The sequence below is a fragment of the Vipera ursinii genome (genome assembly GCF_947247035.1).
Source record: "Vipera ursinii genome assembly, chromosome: 14".
Classification (NCBI taxonomy): domain Eukaryota; kingdom Metazoa; phylum Chordata; class Lepidosauria; order Squamata; family Viperidae; genus Vipera; species Vipera ursinii.
Window position 1 is genome coordinate 7527416 of NC_139527.1, and position 20273 is coordinate 7547688.

General features: G+C 47.2%; 1 protein-coding gene across 1 annotated transcript in view; it reads right to left on the reverse strand.

The window, feature by feature from the left end:
• Positions 1-624: 624 nt before the first annotated feature.
• Positions 625-20273, reverse strand: part of EP400 (E1A binding protein p400) — an 83950-nt gene continuing 64301 nt past the window's right edge. The window contains 14 exon segments of the mRNA XM_083373216.1: positions 625-3728; positions 4518-4595; positions 5441-5599; positions 6555-6691; positions 7837-8026; positions 9018-9224; positions 10177-10352; positions 12782-12992; positions 14575-14672; positions 14797-14842; positions 15955-16173; positions 16657-16735; positions 17447-17503; positions 19135-19271. Of these exon segments, the coding sequence (XP_083229342.1) occupies positions 3465-3728; positions 4518-4595; positions 5441-5599; positions 6555-6691; positions 7837-8026; positions 9018-9224; positions 10177-10352; positions 12782-12992; positions 14575-14672; positions 14797-14842; positions 15955-16173; positions 16657-16735; positions 17447-17503; positions 19135-19271 (2058 nt within the window). The 3' untranslated portion in view covers positions 625-3464.

Sequence of the window (20273 nt, forward strand, 5' to 3'; positions counted from 1 at the left end):
TCCCTCTGGTGCTTTGGTGAATAACATGACCCCCTCTTCTTTGTGGCAGCCCCTCAAATACTGGAAGACTGCTATCATGTCACCCCTGTTTCTTCTTTTCTCTAGACTAGCCAAAGCCAAGTCCTGCCGCCGTTCTTCCTATGTTTTGGTCTCCAGGCCTTCGATCATCTTAGTTGCTCTTCTTTGCACTTTTTCCCTAGAGTCTCAACATCCTTTTTGTAACGTGGGGACCAAAACTGGATGCGGTGTTCCAGGTGTGGCTTTACATCTGGGAAGTGCTGGGTTGGCAATCTAGCAAAGAGAGTACTTCTAAAGGAGCATCGCTTATTTCTCCCTGGTCTCCCCCACCCCACCCCCCACAATACCATATATATTATTAAAACTTTTTAAGAACAATAATAAGAACGAATACAAATCAAACAGGACCCAGATTGTTGGGGGCAATTAAGCTGACTTTGTAATAATGCCGCTTGGGGTGTGTGTGAAAGCCCTAACAAGCAGGCATATACATAGAATGAAGGCTACTGCTAAGCTTGTAAGCCGCCCTGAGTCTTCGGAGAAGGGCGGGATATAAATGGAATTAAACAAATAAATAAAATAAAAAATAAAACTGGAACAGAGACAGCGAAACATGTATTTTTAAATTTTCTTCTCTTTAAACATCCTTCAAAGCTGATGGGGGAAATCTGGGAATATCCAGTTGGGAGCGCTTAGTTGTTGTCGTTTTTTAAACTGTGCAAAGCTAGCAAAGTTTCAACACAGTTGGAAAATTTTTAGATCGGGTGGACGATCGGGTGGCGAGGACAGACCTGTTTTGATCGGCATTGCTGATTTTTTTTTTTAAAAAAAACTTTCAAAACTTAAGGCTGCATCTCCCTAAATGTCAGTGCGGAAGGCCTGAGGAGACAAAACACACATTAGGTGACCACAATTACAAGAATGTTATAAAAATGTACACTTTTATTACACTTTCAGGTAAGATACAACACAAATCCTTCCAATCCTACAGTCAAGTACAAATTATTTTTATGTTCATAAAGGTATTTACAAGTCGGTTTGCCAAGGGAAGAAAGTAAGGAACAGGAGGGGGGGGGTATCAGAAATGTGGAACCATCTAAATTGGATATTTTTCCCGCGGAAATCAGACACGGCTTCTTGACATACTCACAACCAGGAGAGTGGCATTAAAATTGGTGATGTTATTTTATGCATACAGAGTTCATTTACATCCCTGTTCCTTAACTTCAGCGACTTTAAGCGGGCTGGACTTCATCTCCCAGAATTCCCCAGCCACCTGGCTGGGAAATTCTGGAAGTTGAAGCCTACCCCTCTTAAAAAAGTTGCTGAGGTTAAGGAACAGGGATGTATAGCCTACAGCCTTGTGCACACATAATAGTTTAGCATCCTTGGGAGCAAAATCAGTTTGACTTGTAGATTTGCACGGGAAGTGGGAAGGAGAGTGACAAGATACTTTAATGTGGGGACCTTAATTTGCCAAGATCCCCATCTTGTAGGTTACTCGGGGCTAAAAGGCTCCCGGAAAAAAAACCAAAATCTTGATTTTCAAATGAACTCCTCTATCACTCCCTAACCCAAGGGTGGGCAACCTTGGCTCTTTTATGACTCGTGGACTTCAACTCCCAGAATTCCTGAGCCAGCCATGCTGAGGGGAAAGGGAGAGGTTTCCACGCTGAGCCATGCTGGCTCAGGAATTCTGGGAGTTGAAGTCCACCAGTCACGAAGAGGCCATAGTTCCCCCATGCTGGCTCAGGAATTCTGGGAGTTGAAGTCCACGAGTCGTGAAAGAGCCAAGGTGGCCTACCCCTGCCCTAACCGCTTTTTCTCAGAGACTAGCTGATAAAATACAAGTCTATGCTAGGAAATAGGTTTTTGTGGGAAGAGAACTTCAACAACGTCTAGCTTCTTTCATGTAGAAAGTTTATATATATATATATATATATATATATATATATATATATATATATATATATATATATATATATATATAATTTTAAAAAGCGTTACCTTTTTCTAAAAAAAAAAAAAACAACCCAGAGGCTCCAAATAGAAAGGATATGGCACTAGAAGGGCAAAAAAGCAGTAACAAAGGGTAAGAAATTGTGCCTGTTCACAAGAGCAGAGATGCTGAAGTTTTGGGGCCACCAGTTGACCTCAAATTGGGAACATCTGGAGGTAGGACAGCTTGGCATAAGTGCCACTTTGCCACCATTTTAGCTACAATAAATCGGAGGAGGAGGAAGAAGAAGAAGAAGAAGAAGAAGAAGAAGAAGAAGAAGAAGAAGAAGAAGAAGAAGAAGAAGAAGAAGAAGAAGAAGAGGTTGTTTCAAACAACCGAAGGTCTAAAATTTTGGTGCTGATTTTCTCTCTTAACAAAAAAGAAAAAAAAAACAATAATTTACCCGAACGTCTCTCCTCTATCCCTCTGCAACGGAAATATAGCTGAACGAGAGTAGCAAAAAGAAAGGGCCAAAACCAACGCTGGAAAGTTTTTTTCCCCAAGTTAAATTTCCTTCAGCACGGAAGCCCCACCGAAACCCAGAAAAAAGAACATCGGATGCGCAATGAAACACATTTTTTTTTTCCTTTTCACCAATGGAAAAAAAAAAAAAGAAGGGGTTGAGAATGGTGGACTACAATGAAATAGACAGTTACTCTCACATAATATTAATACCTTAAAGGGGAAAAACAAAAGCCCAACCAACCAACCACGTCTCTAGTACATTTAATATCTGAAACCGTGAAAAAGGGAAGCAGAAGCTCTGTACAAAAGGGAGGGGAAAAAAAAACGCACGCACGCACGCACACACGTACAAACACAAAGACCCAGTGAGCAAAACAGTAAGCAAAACGCCTCCCCCCCACCCACACACGCACACACAAACCAACCTGTCACAATTTAATGTTTGTTCGTTTAAAAAAAAAAAAAGGCTCACCCCCTGAAAATGGAAACTTTACTATGGTGCATAATTACAGATACTTACAAATCTTCACATTTTCTCGGCTCAACGGAGTGAAAGGAGGGGGGGGGAGAGCTTCGGACAAACCTTCCTGTCCTCCCCCCCTCCCCCCTCGGACAAGGCCAGCCTGGACATTGTCCCGGCTTTGCACCCTACGAGGCTACAAAAAAAAAAAAAAGATTTTCCCTTCCGGACAGGGACGAGGACACGAAGAGGTGTTGCCGCCGACACCGGAGAAGCAACTTTGTGGTTTCCATCAAGAGGGGCAGTGAGAGTTGGCGAGCGGTCGGGCTAACGGAGAGTTCGACGGAACGGCGTTTCCTCGGGAGTCGGGTTCGAAGCCACACAATCTCTCCGGGAAGCGGGAGGCGTCTAGGAGGAGAGCAGGGAAAACGGCCCTTCCCGGCGCAGACGAGGAGCGGAGGTTTTTCGCGGGAGAGAAGCCCCGGCCTGCCATCGGCGGGGATGGGAGACCACCTGGAGAGCTCAGCTGGGCTTGCTCGGAGCCTTTAATCGGACGGGTGCTCTCATCTGCACTTTCGCTGGCTGGCTCTGCCCGTCGGACGGGGCGGCGGCCTGGGCAGGCACGACCGAGGCTTGGATCTGGGGGGAGGCCGTGGTGACCACTTGCTGTTGGAGGAGTTTCTGGGGGACGACCTGAGCCGTGGCAGTGGTGGCCGGGATGACCTGCACTTGGTGTTGTCCCGCTGTGGTCTGGGACAAGGTGACCGTTTGGGGCTGAGCCTGAACCTGGTGGGGGGAGAGCAAAGAGAAGTGAGGGAAGGCAGATGGATGCTGACTAACAAGCTAAGAGAGAGAGAGACATTTGCGGTGTGTTTCGGTTGCAGCAAGGCCGCTGTGGCGTACAGTTGTGCATTCTTGAGGAAGAGAGGCTTGATTTTCATGAATGGCAGAGCTGGAAGGGACCCTGGAGGTCTTCTAGTCCAACCCCCTGCTCAAGCAGGAGACCTTATAACACCCCAGACAGGTAGTTGTTCAGCCTCTTCTTGAAAACCTCCAGTTGTTGGAGCACCCACAACTTCCGAAGGCAGTGGTGAATTGTTCTCACTGTCAGGATATTTCTCCTTGGTTCTAGGTTGGATCTGCTAGGCCTTTCACACACACAAAAAATAAATCCCAGTGGACTGGCCTTTTGTCTCCTCTTTTTGCAAACCTCAAGCCCCCCTCTCTCTACCTTCTCTGATTTTCATTAGGTGTTGAAGATGGCTTGGCAAAGGACAGCCCACCAGTCGTCCTGCAGGCCTATCAGCACCACGGGCAGCGTTTCACCTGGATGGTCAACTAGGAGTTGCTTCAAAGCAACCTCTGGAGGACTACAAGACTCCCATCCACGGTGGATCAGATGAAAATAAAGATTTGCCTGGAGCAGCTGGTCCCAAGCGGGCCAATCTGAACACCTTTCTGACAAGTTGAGACCACACAACTACACTAAGCTTTGAGACCCAGCTGCCTTCCGTGGGGAAGTCTCTTCCAGGTGGGCATCCCTGGAAGTGCCAATAGGTTCAAGAAAACACTTACCTGTTGGGAAACCGAAACCATCTGCTGGATATTAGCCACCGTTGCTTGTTGGGAGACCACCTGTGGGATCTTGGCAACCTTTAAGAGCAAGATATTGAGTGGGTGGGGGTTGGGTTGGAGGGTGGACAATTCAACAAGGTGCAGCAGGTTGTCTTCCATCAAGTCAAGTCAAGCCAAGCCAAGCCAAGCCAAGCCAAGCCAAGCCAAGCCAAGCCAAGCCAAGCCAAGCCAAGCCAAGCCAAGCCAAGCCAAGCCAAGGTTTATTACAGTCAAAGACTAGACACCTTTATGTGCAGACCTGGCCCGTGGGTTCTTACAGGTAGTCCCCGACTTATGACTGGTCGTTTAGTGACTGTTCAAAGTTAAAGCGGATCCCGAAAAAGGGACTTATGACCCAGATTTGAAGTTCTAATGGTCGCCCTCCCTCCCCAAAAAAGAGCCACATTTTGGGCGCTTAGCAACTGGCCCATCTTTACGGCGGTTGGCAGAGTCCTGCAATCACCCGACCTCAATTATGACTTTCGTTTGGTAGGTGGTATTTAATTCTGGTTTCCATTTTTTAAAAATAAATAAATAAATAAATAAAAAAATCCTACGTGGCGAATTAATGGGGTTGGCCAAACGACGGCAGCATTCACTTTGCAACTGCCGCAAGGGGGGGGAAAAGTCCTAAAAATTGGGCATTTTCACACGATGACCGGCTTGGCGACCCTCAGAACTTGTAACAGCCGTAATTGAAAGCTGAATTACGGTCGAGTCGAAGACTGCCTGCAGACACTTGTGGGGTGGGGTAAGGGGGGGGACGGAAACGTTGAGGGAGCAGAGGCGAGTCCCAGCAGCAGATTTCCAGGGATTGCTGCTCGCTTCCCAAGGAATGAAATGAAATGGAGGGGGAGAGAGGGAGGGAGGGGGGGGTTTATTACCTGTATTTGGGTCTGGACCTGCTGTGTGCCCCCCGTCTTCTGGGGCTGAGAAATCGACGTTGGTAGGAACTGAGCTTTGATGGCTGGCTGGGCGGCGTAGACTTTCTGCTGTTGGGATGCTGGTGACTGGGTCTGGACGGTGACCTGCTGGGCGTTGATCTGGTGATGATCCAGGAAGGGAGGTCAGCCTAGCCTAGACCTGGAAGGAGCTGAGTTCGAGGCCCTAACTGGCCGGGAAGATCAACAGAGCCTTGGTGGAGCAGTGGGCTAATGCCTCCTTAAGTAACACCAGCTGCCTGCAATGAGTGCAGGTTCGAGTCCCACCAGGCTCAAGGTTGACTCAGCCTTCCATCCTTCCCAGGTAGGTAAAATGAGGACCCAGATTGTTGGGGGCAATTAAGCTTGACTTTGTAATAATGCCGCTTGGGGTGTGTGTGAAAGCCCTAATAAGCAGGCATATACATAGAATGAAGGCTACTGCTAAGCTTGTAAGCCGCCCTGAGTCTTCGGAGAAGGGCGGGATATAAATGGAATTAAAAAAAAACCAACTCATCTGCCTTTCCAAGAGGACGGGGGGGGGGGGCGGGAAGGGGGGGGAAAGCACCCGGGTTCTCTGTGTTCCTCGGACGGAAGGCAAATTGTCGAGAAGAAATTAAGAGGTGGATGACTCTGCCACTTCCCCTCTTAACGCGGGCAGACCTTCGGGAGGGCAGCTCGGCTCCGTCATGACCCAGAAGTGACCAACAGGACCTTCCAATTTGGCCATCTTCCCCTAGGAACGGCAATGTGGGGTCTCCAAGGAAGAACCCTCTAAAAGAACCCTTACGTAGAGGAGGAGGAGGAGAAGGAGGAGGAGGAATGGGGTTTCTGGAGAGGAGGAGGAATGGGGTTTGTGGGGAGGAGGAGGAGAAGGAATGGGGGGAGAAGGAAGAAGAGAAATGGGGGGAGGGGGAGGAGAAATGGGGTTTGTGGAGAGGAGGAGGAGGAGGAGGAGGAGGAGGACAACTATGGGGTCCTGGGTGCTCTCTGAGGTTGGTTGTTTTCTTGCAGACATTTCATGACCCAACTAGGTAACATCATCAGTGCTAGAAGGAGTTGGAGGAGGGAGACTGACCTTCTGTTGAACACCTGCCTGTCCTTGGGCCACCTGTGGCTGGATGACCTTCTGCTGGGCTGCCTGGTGGTGCTGAGCTTGCTTCACCTTCAAAAACTGTTGGACGTGGAGCGGCTGAGCCATCACCGCCTGCCCTCCTGCGCGGGACGCAAAGAACAGAAGGCATAAGCCACTTTTTCCAGTGTTGTCATAACTCTGAACGGTCACTAAACGAACGGTTGTAAGCAGAGGATTACATGTGTGTGTTTGTGTGTGTGTGCATATATATATATATATATATATATATATATATATATATATATATATATATATATACACACACACACACACACACATATATATGTTTTCTAGTCACACACACACACACACACACTATATATATATATATATATATATATATATATATATATATATATATATATATATATATATATATATAATGTTTTCTAGTCACAACAGTGACAGCTCATATTTGTGTAAATTTTTTTTATATATATATAGATCTTTGGTCATTCGGGTTTTTTTCCCACGTAGAATTGAAGGTATAAGAGCAACGTTTCGACGAAATCTCATCCGTCATCCTCAGGCTGGTGGCTTCAGCTTCGTTCTTCTGGGAGAAGTGTGTGGTAGAAGAACGAAGCTGAAGCCACCAGCCTGAGGAAGACGGATGAGATTTCGTCGAAACGTTGCTCTTATACCTTCAATTCTACGTGGGGAAAAACCCGAATGACCAAAGATATACATACACCTGCGAAAACCTGCGAAAACCTGCGAAAACCTGCGAAAACCTCAGAAAACATATACACACACACACACACACACACACACACACACACACACATATATATATATATATATATATACACACACACACACACACACACATACACATACATACACACACATATATATACATACACACACACAGAGAGAGAGAGAGACGGCAGCTCCGATCACGCTTTGCTCGCACAAGCACGAAGCTGAAGACACCAGCCTGAAGATGACGAGTGGGACCTCGTCGAAACGTCGCCAAGACACTCTCAATCTTACACGGGAAAAGACCCAAATACGCCAAGACCTACATACCTGTACCCGTGAAAATCTACAAAAACATACACACACACACAGACACACACACACACACAAAGTTGCAAGCCACCCAGACTCACTGACTGGGCGGCTATAGAAAGTGGATAAACGAACGAACGAACGAACGAGGGGTTCGGCTAAACTGAAGACACCCCAGCCCCATTTCCCGCCCAAATCCTTTCCGCCCAAATACCTGCTGCTTTCTGCGGCTGCCCAATCGCCACGCTGATTCCCGAGACGGTAACGGGGAGGGCGGTAACCCCTGCCGATGACACCACCGGAACGGACATGACGGGCGGCTTGGCCAAAGCCACTTGGGCTGCTTGAGGCGTCTGAGCTTGGATCTGGCTTTGGGCTTGAAGCTGAGAAGCAGCAACACGAGTCTAAGCAGTAAGGAATCGGGATTATTGTACGGGTGCAAAGCAAGAGGCCGGGAACTGGGAACGGCTAGTCCAGGGGTTGGCGACCTCGGCTCTTGGATGACTCATGGACTTCAACTCCCAGAATTCCTCAGCCAGCATGGGGGGAAACTATGGCCCCTTCACGACTCGTGGACTTCAACTCCCAGAATTCCGGAGCCAGCGTGGCTCAGCTTGGAAACCTCTCCCTTTTCCCTCAGCATAGCTGGCTCAGGAATTCTGGGAGTTGAAAGTCCATGAGTCATGAAAGAGCCAAGGTAGCCTACCCCTGATCTGGACCAGACACATCACACTTGTGACGTCACGTGACGTATCAGAACTTTTCCCCCATTGCCGGCAATGGGGTAGGCGTGGTTCCTTCGTGACGCATCCAACACGCGGGCCGGCGGTTTTGACACCCCTGATCTAAACCGGTGATTCTCAACCTGGGCAACTTTTAAGATGGGAGGACTTCGACTCCCAGAATTCCCTAGGGTCTGGCTTCTCTAGATAAGACTGTATGGTTGCTGGAGCTCCGTCAGTTGGTTTAACCAAGGTTTGAAGCCAACGTTTCTCAATCTTGGCCATTTTAAGATGGGTTGACTTCAATCCTTCCATTTCCCCAGCCCTTCCCAACCACCGTAGCTTCAAATCTGGCTCGTTAAGTACCTTTTCGGGGGGAGGGGGTTGTCGTAACTTCGAACGGTCCCTAAGTAGCTGGTCATAAGTGAAGGACTACACTCGCGGTGATGGGGGTGGGAAGCTGCTTTCTTTAAAGGGGTTAGGGTTTGTTTTTTACTAATTTGCTTCTTGCACTTTTAAAAACTTCGTCTTAGCTTTTCTTGTTCTTTCTTAAAAAAATCTCAATTAAGAGGGATTTAGTGGGAAAAGAAGATGCACTGTTTGGGAGAACGGTCTGCCTTCTGAGAGCCAGCAAAGCCCTGGACCCCTCTGGGATGGTCAAGCGGTCACTCACCAGCCGGGCCACCTGCAGGCCGGTGACTGTGGTGCCAGCAAGGACTGCGCCTGGCCTGGAGGCCGCCACTGCCGTGAGCTGCTGCGTCGGTTGCTGCTGCACCTGGACCTGGGCTGCCTGCTGCTGTGCTCCGGGGGCCCCCGGGGGCTGGGGGGCTTGTGGCTGGGTTGCCTGCATCTTCTGCTTCTGGAACTTGAGGAGCTGCTCCTGGTTGCAGGAAGCCAAAGAATGTAAGTTCCAACTTCTTCTATGGTTTCCCCAGCCCTGGGAAAAGAGGCTGGACAACCGCTTGTCTGAAATGGTGTAGTAGGCTTTCCTGCCTGAGAAGGGGGTTGGACTAGAAGACCTCCAAGGTCCCTTCCGGCTCTGTTATTCTATTCTATTCTATTCTATTCTATTCTATTCTATTCTATTCTATTCTATTCTATTCTATTCTATTCTATTCTATTCTATTCTATTCTATTCTATTCTATTCTATTCTTATTTATTTCTGTTTCTATTCTATTCAAATTTTCTATCCTATTCCATCCCATCCTCTAATTGTATTCCAATTCCAATTCTATTCTATTCTATTTTCTATCCTTTCCCATCCTCTAATTCTATTCTATTCTATTCTATTCTATTCTATTCCATTCCATTCTACAATATTTCTATTCTATTCTATTCTATTCTGTTGTTCTGTTCTACTCTACTCTACTCTACTCTACTCTACTCTACTCTACTCTACTCCTATTCCATTCCATTCCATATTCCATTCCATTCCATATTCCATTCCATTCCATTCCATATTCTATTCTATTCTATTCTATTCTATTCTATTCTATTCTATTCTATTCTATTCTATTCTATTCTATTCTATTCTATTCTATTCTATTCTATTCTATTCTATTCTATTCTATTCCATTCTATTCTATTCTATTCTATTCTATTCTATTCTATTCTATTCTATTCTATTCCATTCCATTCCATTCCATTCCATCCCATCCCATCCTCTAATTCTATTCCAATTCCAATTCCATTCTATTCCTATTCCTATTCTATTATTTCCGTTTCCATTCCTATTCCTTTTCCCGCCTTCTTCGGAAGCTGAAGCCCCGGGGGAGAGGGAGGGATCACCCGGCGTCTGAACCGCAAAGGCAGGGGCCCTCCTCGTCCTCACCTGGGAGATCTTGCCGACGGTCTTAATCTGAGGCTGTGATGGGCCTTGGCCTTGGCCTTGGATCTGGGGAACCGGGACTTGTCCTCCGCTCTGCTGCTGCTGCTGCTGTTGGCGTAGGAGCTGGAAGTGATTTTGAGGGATGGTCTTTCCAGAGAGCTGCACGCTGGCTGTAGCAGCTGGAGGGGGACAAAATAATTAAAGGGGGGGAGTTGAAATAAACTGGCAGAGGTGGCTAAACTGAATGCTTTCATTGAAGAAAAGAACACAATTTTATTTCTACTTGGAAACCACTTTTGGACTTCGTGCCTGAGGTGTGGGGAGGGGAAAAAAAAGAAACTTTGATTTAGGGTTTTGCCGATTGGATTCGTTTGTGCTCGTAGAAATGGCTAGTATATATTACTATATTAAAGGGGAAAAAATGAGGTTTCCTGAATTACCCTATCCTACTACAACTACAAAGGGACGCGGTGGCTCAGTGGGTTAGGACGCTGAGCTTGTCAATCAGAAGGCCGGCAGTTTGGCGGGTCGAATCCCAAGTGCCGCGTAGCAGTGAGCGCCTGTTACTCGTCCCAGCTTCTGCCAACCTAGCAGTTCGAAAGCACGTAAAAATGCAAGTAGAAAAATAGGGACCACTACGGTGGGAAGGTAGCAGCGTTCCGTGCGCCTTTGGCATCTAGTCATGCCGGCCACATGACCACGGAGACGTCCTCGGACAAGCGCTGGCTCTTCGGCTTTGAAACGGAGATGAGCACCGGCCCCTAGAGTCGGAAACGACTAGCACGCATGTGCGGGGGAACCTTAACCTTTACTACAACTACACCAAAAGGAGTCAGAAGTTCGGCGCTTTTCTTTTCGTTTCTCTATTCCCCCCTTTCCTCCCTTATTTTACCCTTATTTTCACTTTTCTTCCTACTTCCGTATTTTATATTTTGAACAACTAATTTAAGTTTTGAAACCGTTAAAAAAAAGGGGTGGGGGGTGGGGGTGGGGTGAGAAACATAAAGTATTCTCCAGGTTTATGCCAAGAGTGGAAGGTTGTGCTCTAGCACACGTGAAGACAAGCCCTGCAAGCCCAAGCCAAGAACCACCAATGCTTCTCTCTAAACCAGGGTTTGTCAACCTCAGCCACTTTCAGGGGTGTAGACTCCCAGAATTCCCTGGCTGGCTGCAGTTACGCTGAGGCAGTGAGCTTGTACAGCAGCAGAACCTACCGATTCGTAAAAAAAAAGATCTGGTCTTTCAGGAAAAAAATAAGTGTATTCTTTTTTATTTCCATTTTTATGCTTCCCAATATCCATAGGCTCTAGTCTAGATTGTCCATCATACCAAAAAATATATATATTTTCAGCAGTTTGCCTTGTGTTCTCAATGTTTTTTTTTTGCAAAGGTTTTGTCATTTTGTTCCAGTCTCATGTGATAATTCATATGAAACTTGTCCTTAAATCCATTACAAAACGTTACGTTAACTTCAGTTGGTGCTTAACGTTCGTAACATGTCTTAGCCCCTGTTTAAATTAACTTTTGTCCCCATTTAGCTACCATGATTGTCAGCTGACATCAATTCTGATTATAATTGTGAGTAGAACAGCCCCAGGGCAAGACAGACACCAAAGAAATCTAACAAATATTACAAAACGTTTCTCATTTTAAACTTTCTTTTTACATATCGGCTCTTAGTTCTTATTCCTATCAATTTTTAAAAAAAGAGTGTGTGTTATTTAAAAAAATAAATCAATGTGCAAGCCCATAGGAACTTTTGTGTGGCTCCCGTTTCTACTTCGCTGAGCTTGAAAAACACGGCAGCAGAGTGCGGCCGAGGTTGGAAAACACTGCAGCAGAGCGCGGCCGAGGTTGGAAAACACGGCAGCAGAGCGCGGCCGAGGTTGGAAAACACGGCAGCAGTGTGGCCGAGGTTGGAAAACACGGCAGCAGAGCGCGGCCGAGGTTGGAAAACACGGCAGCAGAGTGCGGCCGAGGTTGGAAAACACTGCAGCAGAGTGCGGCCGAGGTTGGAAAACACTGCAGCAGAGTGCGGCCGAGGTTGGAAAACACGGCAGCAGAGTGCGGCTGAGGTTGGAAAACACGGCAGCAGAGTGCGGCCGAGGTTGGAAAACACGGCAGCAGAGTGCGGCTGAGGTTGAAAAACACAGCAGCAGAGTGCGGCTGAGGTTGGAAAACACGGCAGCAGAGTGCGGCCGAGGTTGGAAAACACGGCAGCAGTGTGGCTGAGGTTGGAAAACACGGCAGCAGAGTGCGGCCGAGGTTGGAAAACACGGCAGCAGAGTGCGGCCGAGGTTGGAAAACACGGCAGCAGAGTGCGGCTGAGGTTGGAAAACACTGCAGCAGAGTGCGGCTGAGGTTGGAAAACACGGCAGCAGAGTGCGGCTGAGGTTGGAAAACACGGCAGCAGAGTGAGGCTGAGCTTGAAAAACAAACACGGCAGCAGAGTGAGGCTGAGCTTGAAAAACACTGCAGCAGAGTGCGGCTGAGGTTGAAAAACACTGCAGCAGAGTGTGGCTGAGGTTGAAAAACACTGCAGCAGAGTGCGGCTGAGGTTCAAAAACGCTACCATCAAGGATGTAGCCCCCCCCTTTCCAGATTTTACCTGGTGTCACCTGAGTGACCAAAGACCTCGGCTGGGTCTGGACTGGAGTCAGGTTAGTGGTCACCACAGCTGAGGCTGTCACTGAAGTGACCGCTCGAACTCCCGGTGTGGACGCCAGCGTCACCAGTTCTGCTGAGGTGACCGACGTGCTGCTGGCGGTTCTCTGCTGGGAATGGGCCACCTGACCAGCGGTGGTTCCTGTTGCTGAGGTCTAAAAGGAAGGAGAAAATATATGGAAGCTTGGCAGGTTTGCGGCAGAAGTCGCCTCACCGGAAGGGAACTGTGAGCTGTGATGCTGAAAATTCGGATTCAGAGCCATTTTTTTATTGAAACTTTCCTGTCTCTCAAGTGACATGATAGCAGTCTTCTAATATGTCAGGGGCTGCCCCAAAGAAGAGGGAGTCAAGCTATTCTCCAAAGCGCCTCAAGGCGGGACAAGAATGGATAGAAACTAACCAAGAAGAGAAGCAACCAGGAACTAAGGAGAAGTTGCCTGACAGTGAGAATAATTAACCAGTGGAACAGCTTGCCTCCAGATGTTCTGGGTGCTCCAACACTGGAGGCTTTTAAGAAGAGACAGGACAGCCATTTTCCTGAAATGGTATAGGGTTTCCTGCCTGAGCAGGGGGCTGGACTAGATGACCTCCAAGGTCCCTTCCAACATTATTATCATTATCATTATTATTATTATTAAGTCACATCTGTAACAGTTTGGCCACCTTCATCCAACTGGGTGATGCCATCCCTTGTTAACCCACAACACATCACGGGTTGTAACTGAAGGATGCCAACCTTAGGAGGGCGGGATGTCGATCCAGAATAATAATGCAATAGGGAACGTCTTTAGATCAAGGCAGCCAAACCACTTTCAAGTTACTTAAAAAGGGGTTCGTATTATCACTGAACTAGATTTGGTAAGAACAACAACAACCATTTAGCAATTGTCAGTAAGAAAGACAAAAAAGTCTGGATAGTGGACATGGCAGTGCTCAGAGACAGTAGAAGAGAAGAGAAAGAACTGGAGAAGATAACCAAATTACGAAGACCTACAAATAGAAATAGAAAGACTGTGGCAAAGGTAAGCAAGGGTGGCACCAATAGTAATAGGTGCCGGGTGCAATCCCAAAACAGCTGAAGCACCACTTGAACACCATCATTGGCATTGACAAATTCGCCATCGGTCAATTGCAAAAGGCGGCCTTACTAGGAACTGCTTCCATCCTGTGACAATATCTGTAACACCATCAAATATCCACATCTGCCTATCCCAGGTCCTTAGTAAGGACTCGATAGGTAGACAAAAATACCAAACCCATTCTGAACATCTGGCTGAGGAGGAGGAGGAGAAGGAGGAGAAGGAGAAGGAGGAGGAGAAGGAGAAGAAGAAGAAGAAGAAGAAGAAGAAGAAGAAGAAGAAGAAGAAGAAGAAGAAGAAGAAGAAGAAGAAGAAGAAGAAGAAGAAGAAGAAGAAGAAGAAGAAGAAGAAGAAGGCCAGCATTGACAAAATCACCATCAGTCAATTGCAAAAGGCAGCTGTATTCAGAACTGCTGACATCCTGCGATGGTACTTGTAACACATCCACATCTGCCTATCCCAGGTCCTTGAGAAAGACTCGATAGGTGGACAAAAATGCCAGATCCAATCTGAACATCTGGATGACCTGTGCGCCGAACCACCCTAATTCCACTCCCATCCCTTCTTCCAAAGGATGCCCCTCTGTTTTAACAGAAAGCGGTCCTTTTTTTGCAGAATTAAATGCCTTAATTTTCTGCTCCGAGAAGCGACCACTCACCGCCAGCGTCCCAGGTATAATGGGCGAGGCCAACCGCTTGTTGATAGGTTGAAACGTAGTTGCAGGGACCCCAGTCATGGTGTTGACGCTCACGGTGGCTGAAAGCAAAGTTGAGGTCACTCGGGTTGCAGGTGGAGCAGAAACAGTGTGTGTGTGGGGGGGTGTAGTGGGGGGAACATTTATTCTGCCACTTTCCCCTTTGCAAGGACTGGCTAGACATACCTGTCTGAATGTTGGTCCCAGTCACTGTCGGTTTCATGGTTCCAGCCTGGAGAGAGAAGGCATCAACATTGGTATGAGAGGAAGCAGGCACAGACTCTCCTGATCCCCTCCAGGTGTTTTCCAGCATTAATGGGCCTGATGGGGTTAGGGTTAGTAACTCAGGGCGGCGAACGTATCTCTTATTCCTTCTTCCTCCTATTTTCCCCACAACAACAATCCTGTGAGGTGAGTTGGACTGAAACAGAGGGATTGGCCCAAGCCAGCCAGCTTTCATGGGTAAGGCAGGACTAGAACTCACTGTCGCCAGGTGATGGAGCCAAAATCACCCAGCCAGCTTTCATGCCTAAAGTAGGACTAGAACTCAGTTTCCTGCTGATTGGGCCAAAGTCACCTAGCTGGCTTTCGCGCCTAAGGCAGGCCTAGAACTCACCGTCGCCAGGTGATTTGAGCCAAAATCACCCAGCCAGCTTTCATGCCTAAAGCAGGACTAGAACTCAGTTTCCTCCTGATTGGCCCAAAGTCACCTAGCTGGCTTTCACGCCTAAGGCAGGACTAGAACTCACCATCGCCAGGTGATTGAGCCAAAATCACCCAGCCAGCTTTCATGCCTAAAGCAGGACTAGAACTCAGTTTCCTGCTGATTGGGCCAAAGTCACCTAGCTGGCTTTCGCGCCTAAGGCAGGACTAGAACTCACCGTCGCCAGGTGATTTGAGCCAAAATCACCCAGCCAGCTTTCATGCCTAAAGCAGGACTAGAACTCAGTTTCCTCCTGATTGGCCCAAAGTCACCTAGCTGGCTTTCACGCCTAAGGCAGGACTAGAACTCACCATCGCCAGGTGATTTGAGCCAAAATCACCCAGCCAGCTTTCATGCCTAAAGCAGGACTAGAACACACAGTTTCCTGCTGATTGGGCCAAAGTCACCTTGCTGGCTTTCACGCCTAAGGCAGGACTAGAACTCACCGTCTCCTTGGCTACTAGGGAACCGCCTCGCCGCTACGCTATTTAGCATGGATCTTGTAATCTTTCCGAACATCCGAGAGGGAGAGGGATCCTCCCAAAGCCATGCGTAAAATCCAGCTGTTGCTTTTGGGGACCCTTGACTGCCTTACCACGAGCCTTTCCCGGCCTCTCGGCAGGCTCGCAAGCGGCTCTTACCAGCACGGCTGTGTTTGCCACGGTGGTCGCGGCTGTCTGCAGCCCCCCTTGGGGCTGCTGGATGCCTTGGCCTTGCACCTGGGGCTGGGCTGCCACTTGCTGCCCCGCCATTGGCTGAGCGGTCTGCTGTCCGGATTGCTGGGGTTGCTGCTGCGCTGGCTGCCCCTGCTGTTGCTGCGGAGCGTTCTGTTGCTGCGCTCGCTGTTGTTCGGCCAGAGCCTGGAAATAAGAAGAGAGCCAAAGAGTTGGCAGTGCAGCTCACCTGTGGGGGGGGGGGGTCCCTGCCATTGCCCTGGCAAGGTGCCTAATACTCTTTACTCCTCCTATTTTCTCCACAACAACAACCTTGTGGGGTAGGTTGGGCTGAGAGAGAGAGCGCGACTGGCCCAAAGTCACCCAGCTGCATTTCACGCCTACAATGGGATTAGAACTCGCCACCTCCTGGTGACTGGCCCAAAGACATCCAGCTGATTTTCGTGATTAAGGCAGGACTAGAACTCCCTGTCTCCTGGTGATTGGTCCAAATTCATCCACCCAGCTTTCATGCCGAAGGCAGGACTAGAACTCACCGTCTCCTGGTGATAGCCCAATGTTACCTAGCTGGCTTAAAGATGTATTTCTCCCCTAGGGCAATCTTAGTATGATCTCCAAATAGGCCCAAGAATTAAAAACACAAAACTCTCTCTTTCTCTTTCGATATACCTTCTTTTCCTTTGCAATGCGTTCTGCCCGGAGAGACGCAACTTGAATCGGAGGCAGGGGCTTATCATAGTTGATGCCGCTAGAAATAGAGGAAAAATAGACCGGTAATAGATTAAAAACTAATCAATAGTGTCAGTTAGGTCAGATGGGTAGTATAGAAATATGATGAATGGGTGAATGAGTACATGAATAAATGAATGAGCGATTGAGCAAGTGAGCCAAGTCAGATATTCTGAAAGAAAAAAGCAGTTAATTAAACCCAGTGCTGGGTTGCGTACAGACACATATAACACCTCGCTGGAATAAGAAGATGTTGGGGTAAATGGCTCCCGAACTTCGCTCCTTCCGACGTGATCTAAAAACCTATTTGTTTGAACAAGCCGGCCTGGTCTGATGGGTTTGGGTTTTAATTATTGTTTTAATGTAATTTATTTTTACATTTGGGCACTAGGGTTTAATTTGTTTTTAATTTTGTATTTTGGTTATTTTGGTATTTATGGCCCTGTTCACCACCCTGAGTCCTTCGGGAGAAGGGTGGTATACAAATAAAATTAAATAAATAAATAAATAAATAAATAAATAAATAAATAAATATTCTAAACTCTAGATCAAGGCTCTCCAAACTTGGCAACTTTAAGACTTGTAGACTTCTAACGCCCAGAATTCCCCAGCCAGCATAGGCTGGCTGAGAAATTCTAGAAATTGAAGTCCACAAGTCTTAAAAGTTGCCAGGTTTGGCGACAATGATCCAGATCCTTGTTTTTTTCTACCTTTTCTTGTAATTTCTTACCTTTCTGCAAGGACCGAAGTGTGTTTTGGATTTTTCTGGAAAGGGTTCATGCCAAGTCTGAAATGAAAACAACCAAAGGGCATCTGTTGGAAAGTCACGCAATTTAAAAATGCCCCAGTGTAATTAGACGCAAATCCAAATTTGAAATGGAGACATCAGCTTAAGCAGAGAAATCAGCACCCCAAGTTAACCTCAGAAGGGGCATATCCAGGCACATCTTTTGTTCATAAGACATTTCTTATGCTTTTCTGAACTGCATGTTTGTATTATTTAACACGAGACTGTACTTCTACTTTATTAAGATTTTTATCCTGCCCCTTACTACTTTAAAAGTAACACGAGGTGATGAACATACCTAATACTTCTTCCTCCTCCTAATTTTGCCACAACATACCTGCGAGATAGGCTGGGAGGAGAGAGGGGGACTGGCCCAAATGCACCCAGCTGGCTTTCATGCCTAAGGTGGAACTATAACTCGCTGTCTCCTGGTGATTTGCCCCAAGTCGCTCAACTGGCTTTTGTGCCTAAAGTGGGACTAGGACTAACAATCTCCTGGTAGTAAGCCGCTCTGAGTCTTCGGAGAAGGGCAGGATATAATTGGAATTAAAATAAATAAATAAATAAATAAATAAATAAATAACTGACCCAACGTCAACTTTCATGCCTTAAGAAGGACTAGAATTCCCTGTCTCAATCAATCCGAATCAGAATAGATCTGGAAGGGGCCTTGTAGGACTTCTAGTCCATCCCCCTGCTCAAGCAGGAGACCCTATATCATTTCAGACAAGTGGCTGTCCAGTCTTCTTAAAAACCTCCAGTGATGAAGCACCTACAATGTCTGAAGGCAAGCTTAATTTATGACTGCTTAATTGTCCTGTTAGGAAGTTTCTCCTTAATTCCAGGTTGCTTCTCTCCTTGATTAGTTTCCATCCATTGTTTCTTGTCCTGCCCTCTGGTGCTTTGGAGAATACGTTGACCCCCTTCCTCTCAAATTCTGGAATGTTGCTATCATGTCCCCCCCCCCTCATCCTTCTTTTCCCTAGACTAGCCAAACCCAAGTCCTGCAACCGTTCTTCATATGCTTCGGTCCCCAGGCCTTTAATCATCCTACTTGCTCTTCTTTGCACTTTCCCCCACCAAAGTCTCAACATCTTTTTTGTAATGTGTGGTGACCAAAACTGGATGCAGGATTCCAGGTGTGGCCTTACTAAGGCTTTATAAAGCAGTACTAATACTTTGTGTGATCTTGATTCTATGCCTCCGTTTATGCAACCAAGGATGGTGTTGCCTTTCTTGGCTGCCGCCGCACACCGCTGACTCACGTTTTAAGGGATCGTCCACTAGGACCCCAAGGTCCCTCTCGCAATTACTGGTTTTTGAGCCAGGTTTCACATCTAAATCTGTACTTGTACCTTGGGGTTTTTTTTCCTGCCCAGGTGTAAAACCTGGCTTTTCTCCACGTCAAAGTTCATTTTGTTGGATAGGGCCCTTTGCTCAAGTCTTGTCAAGATCTCTTTTGGATCCTGAGCTTTGTCTTCTGGGATGTCTCCTGGTTTCTAAGTTAAGATCTTGCCCCCTACACCTGGCACATCTTTATAAATACCACGTCTGGGGACTGCCAGCTGGATCCAGGCCCATTCGGTATGGAAAGGACTCATTTTATCCCGAGTGTTCCTTCATGAACTTACAGGGGTTTGATGGGCGGGCTCCTCTTCCCAGCGATTAACTTCATGATCTCGAAATGGTTTGTATAGAGATGGGTGTGCGATGCCCCTTCGTCCTGGGCATACAGCTGGTTGGTCCGAAGCGGGCGACTGTTCTTTGTCTAAACGTGAGCAAATGACAAAACTTCATAGGTGGGGCAAAATGGAAAGAAACAGGGGGAGGCACTGGTCTATACGCCAAGCCTTGTGGGGAGTTTCGACACAGCAATCGTCCCTAAACCTGGCGTTTCTCCAATTATGAGACGGTAACAGTGTTTCTCAACCTGGGCCGCTTTCAGAAAGTGTGGACTTCAACTCCCAGAATTCCCTTGGGTCTGGCCTCCCTAGATAACACTTTTATGATTACTGGAGATCAATGGGTTTAACCAAGGCTTTAAGCCAGGGCTCTTCAAACATGGCCCTTTTAGGACTCGTGGACTTCAACTCCCAGAATTCCTCAGACAGCCAGCATGCCGAGGAATTCTGGGAGTTGAAGTCCACGAGTCCTAAAAGGGGTCAAATCTGAAGACTCCTGCTTTAAGCCAATCTTTCTGTATGTGAGCAATTTTAATAAATGTGGACTTCAACTCCCAGAATTCCTCAGCCAGCCAGCATGCCTGGCTGAGGAATTCTGGGAGTTGAAGTCCACGAATCCTAAAAGGGGTCAAATCTGAAGACTCCTGCTTTAAGCCAATCTTTCTGTATGTGAGCAATTTTAATAAATGTGGACTTCAACTCCCAGAATTCCTCAGCCAGCCAGCATGCCTGGCTGAGGAATTCTGGGAGTTGAAGTCCACGAATCCTAAAAGGGGTCAAATCTGAAGACTCCTGCTTTAAGCCAATCTTTCTGTATGTGGGCAATTTTAATAAATGTGGACTTCAACCCCCAGAATTCCTCAGCCAGCATATAGATTCCATCTAGACCAGAGGATACTGTCTGGATAATTAAGACAAGAGTAACACCAATGAGGGTTGAGAAGGGATGATTCCCTAACGTAATTTTGAATATGTGTTTTCCCACGTCTTAGGATAATGAACTGGAAGAGGTGAATGACTGCTTATTGATCTCTGCATTGCCTGACCTCTGATTTTTGATTTTCAGAACTAAACCCAGCTGCTTGTAG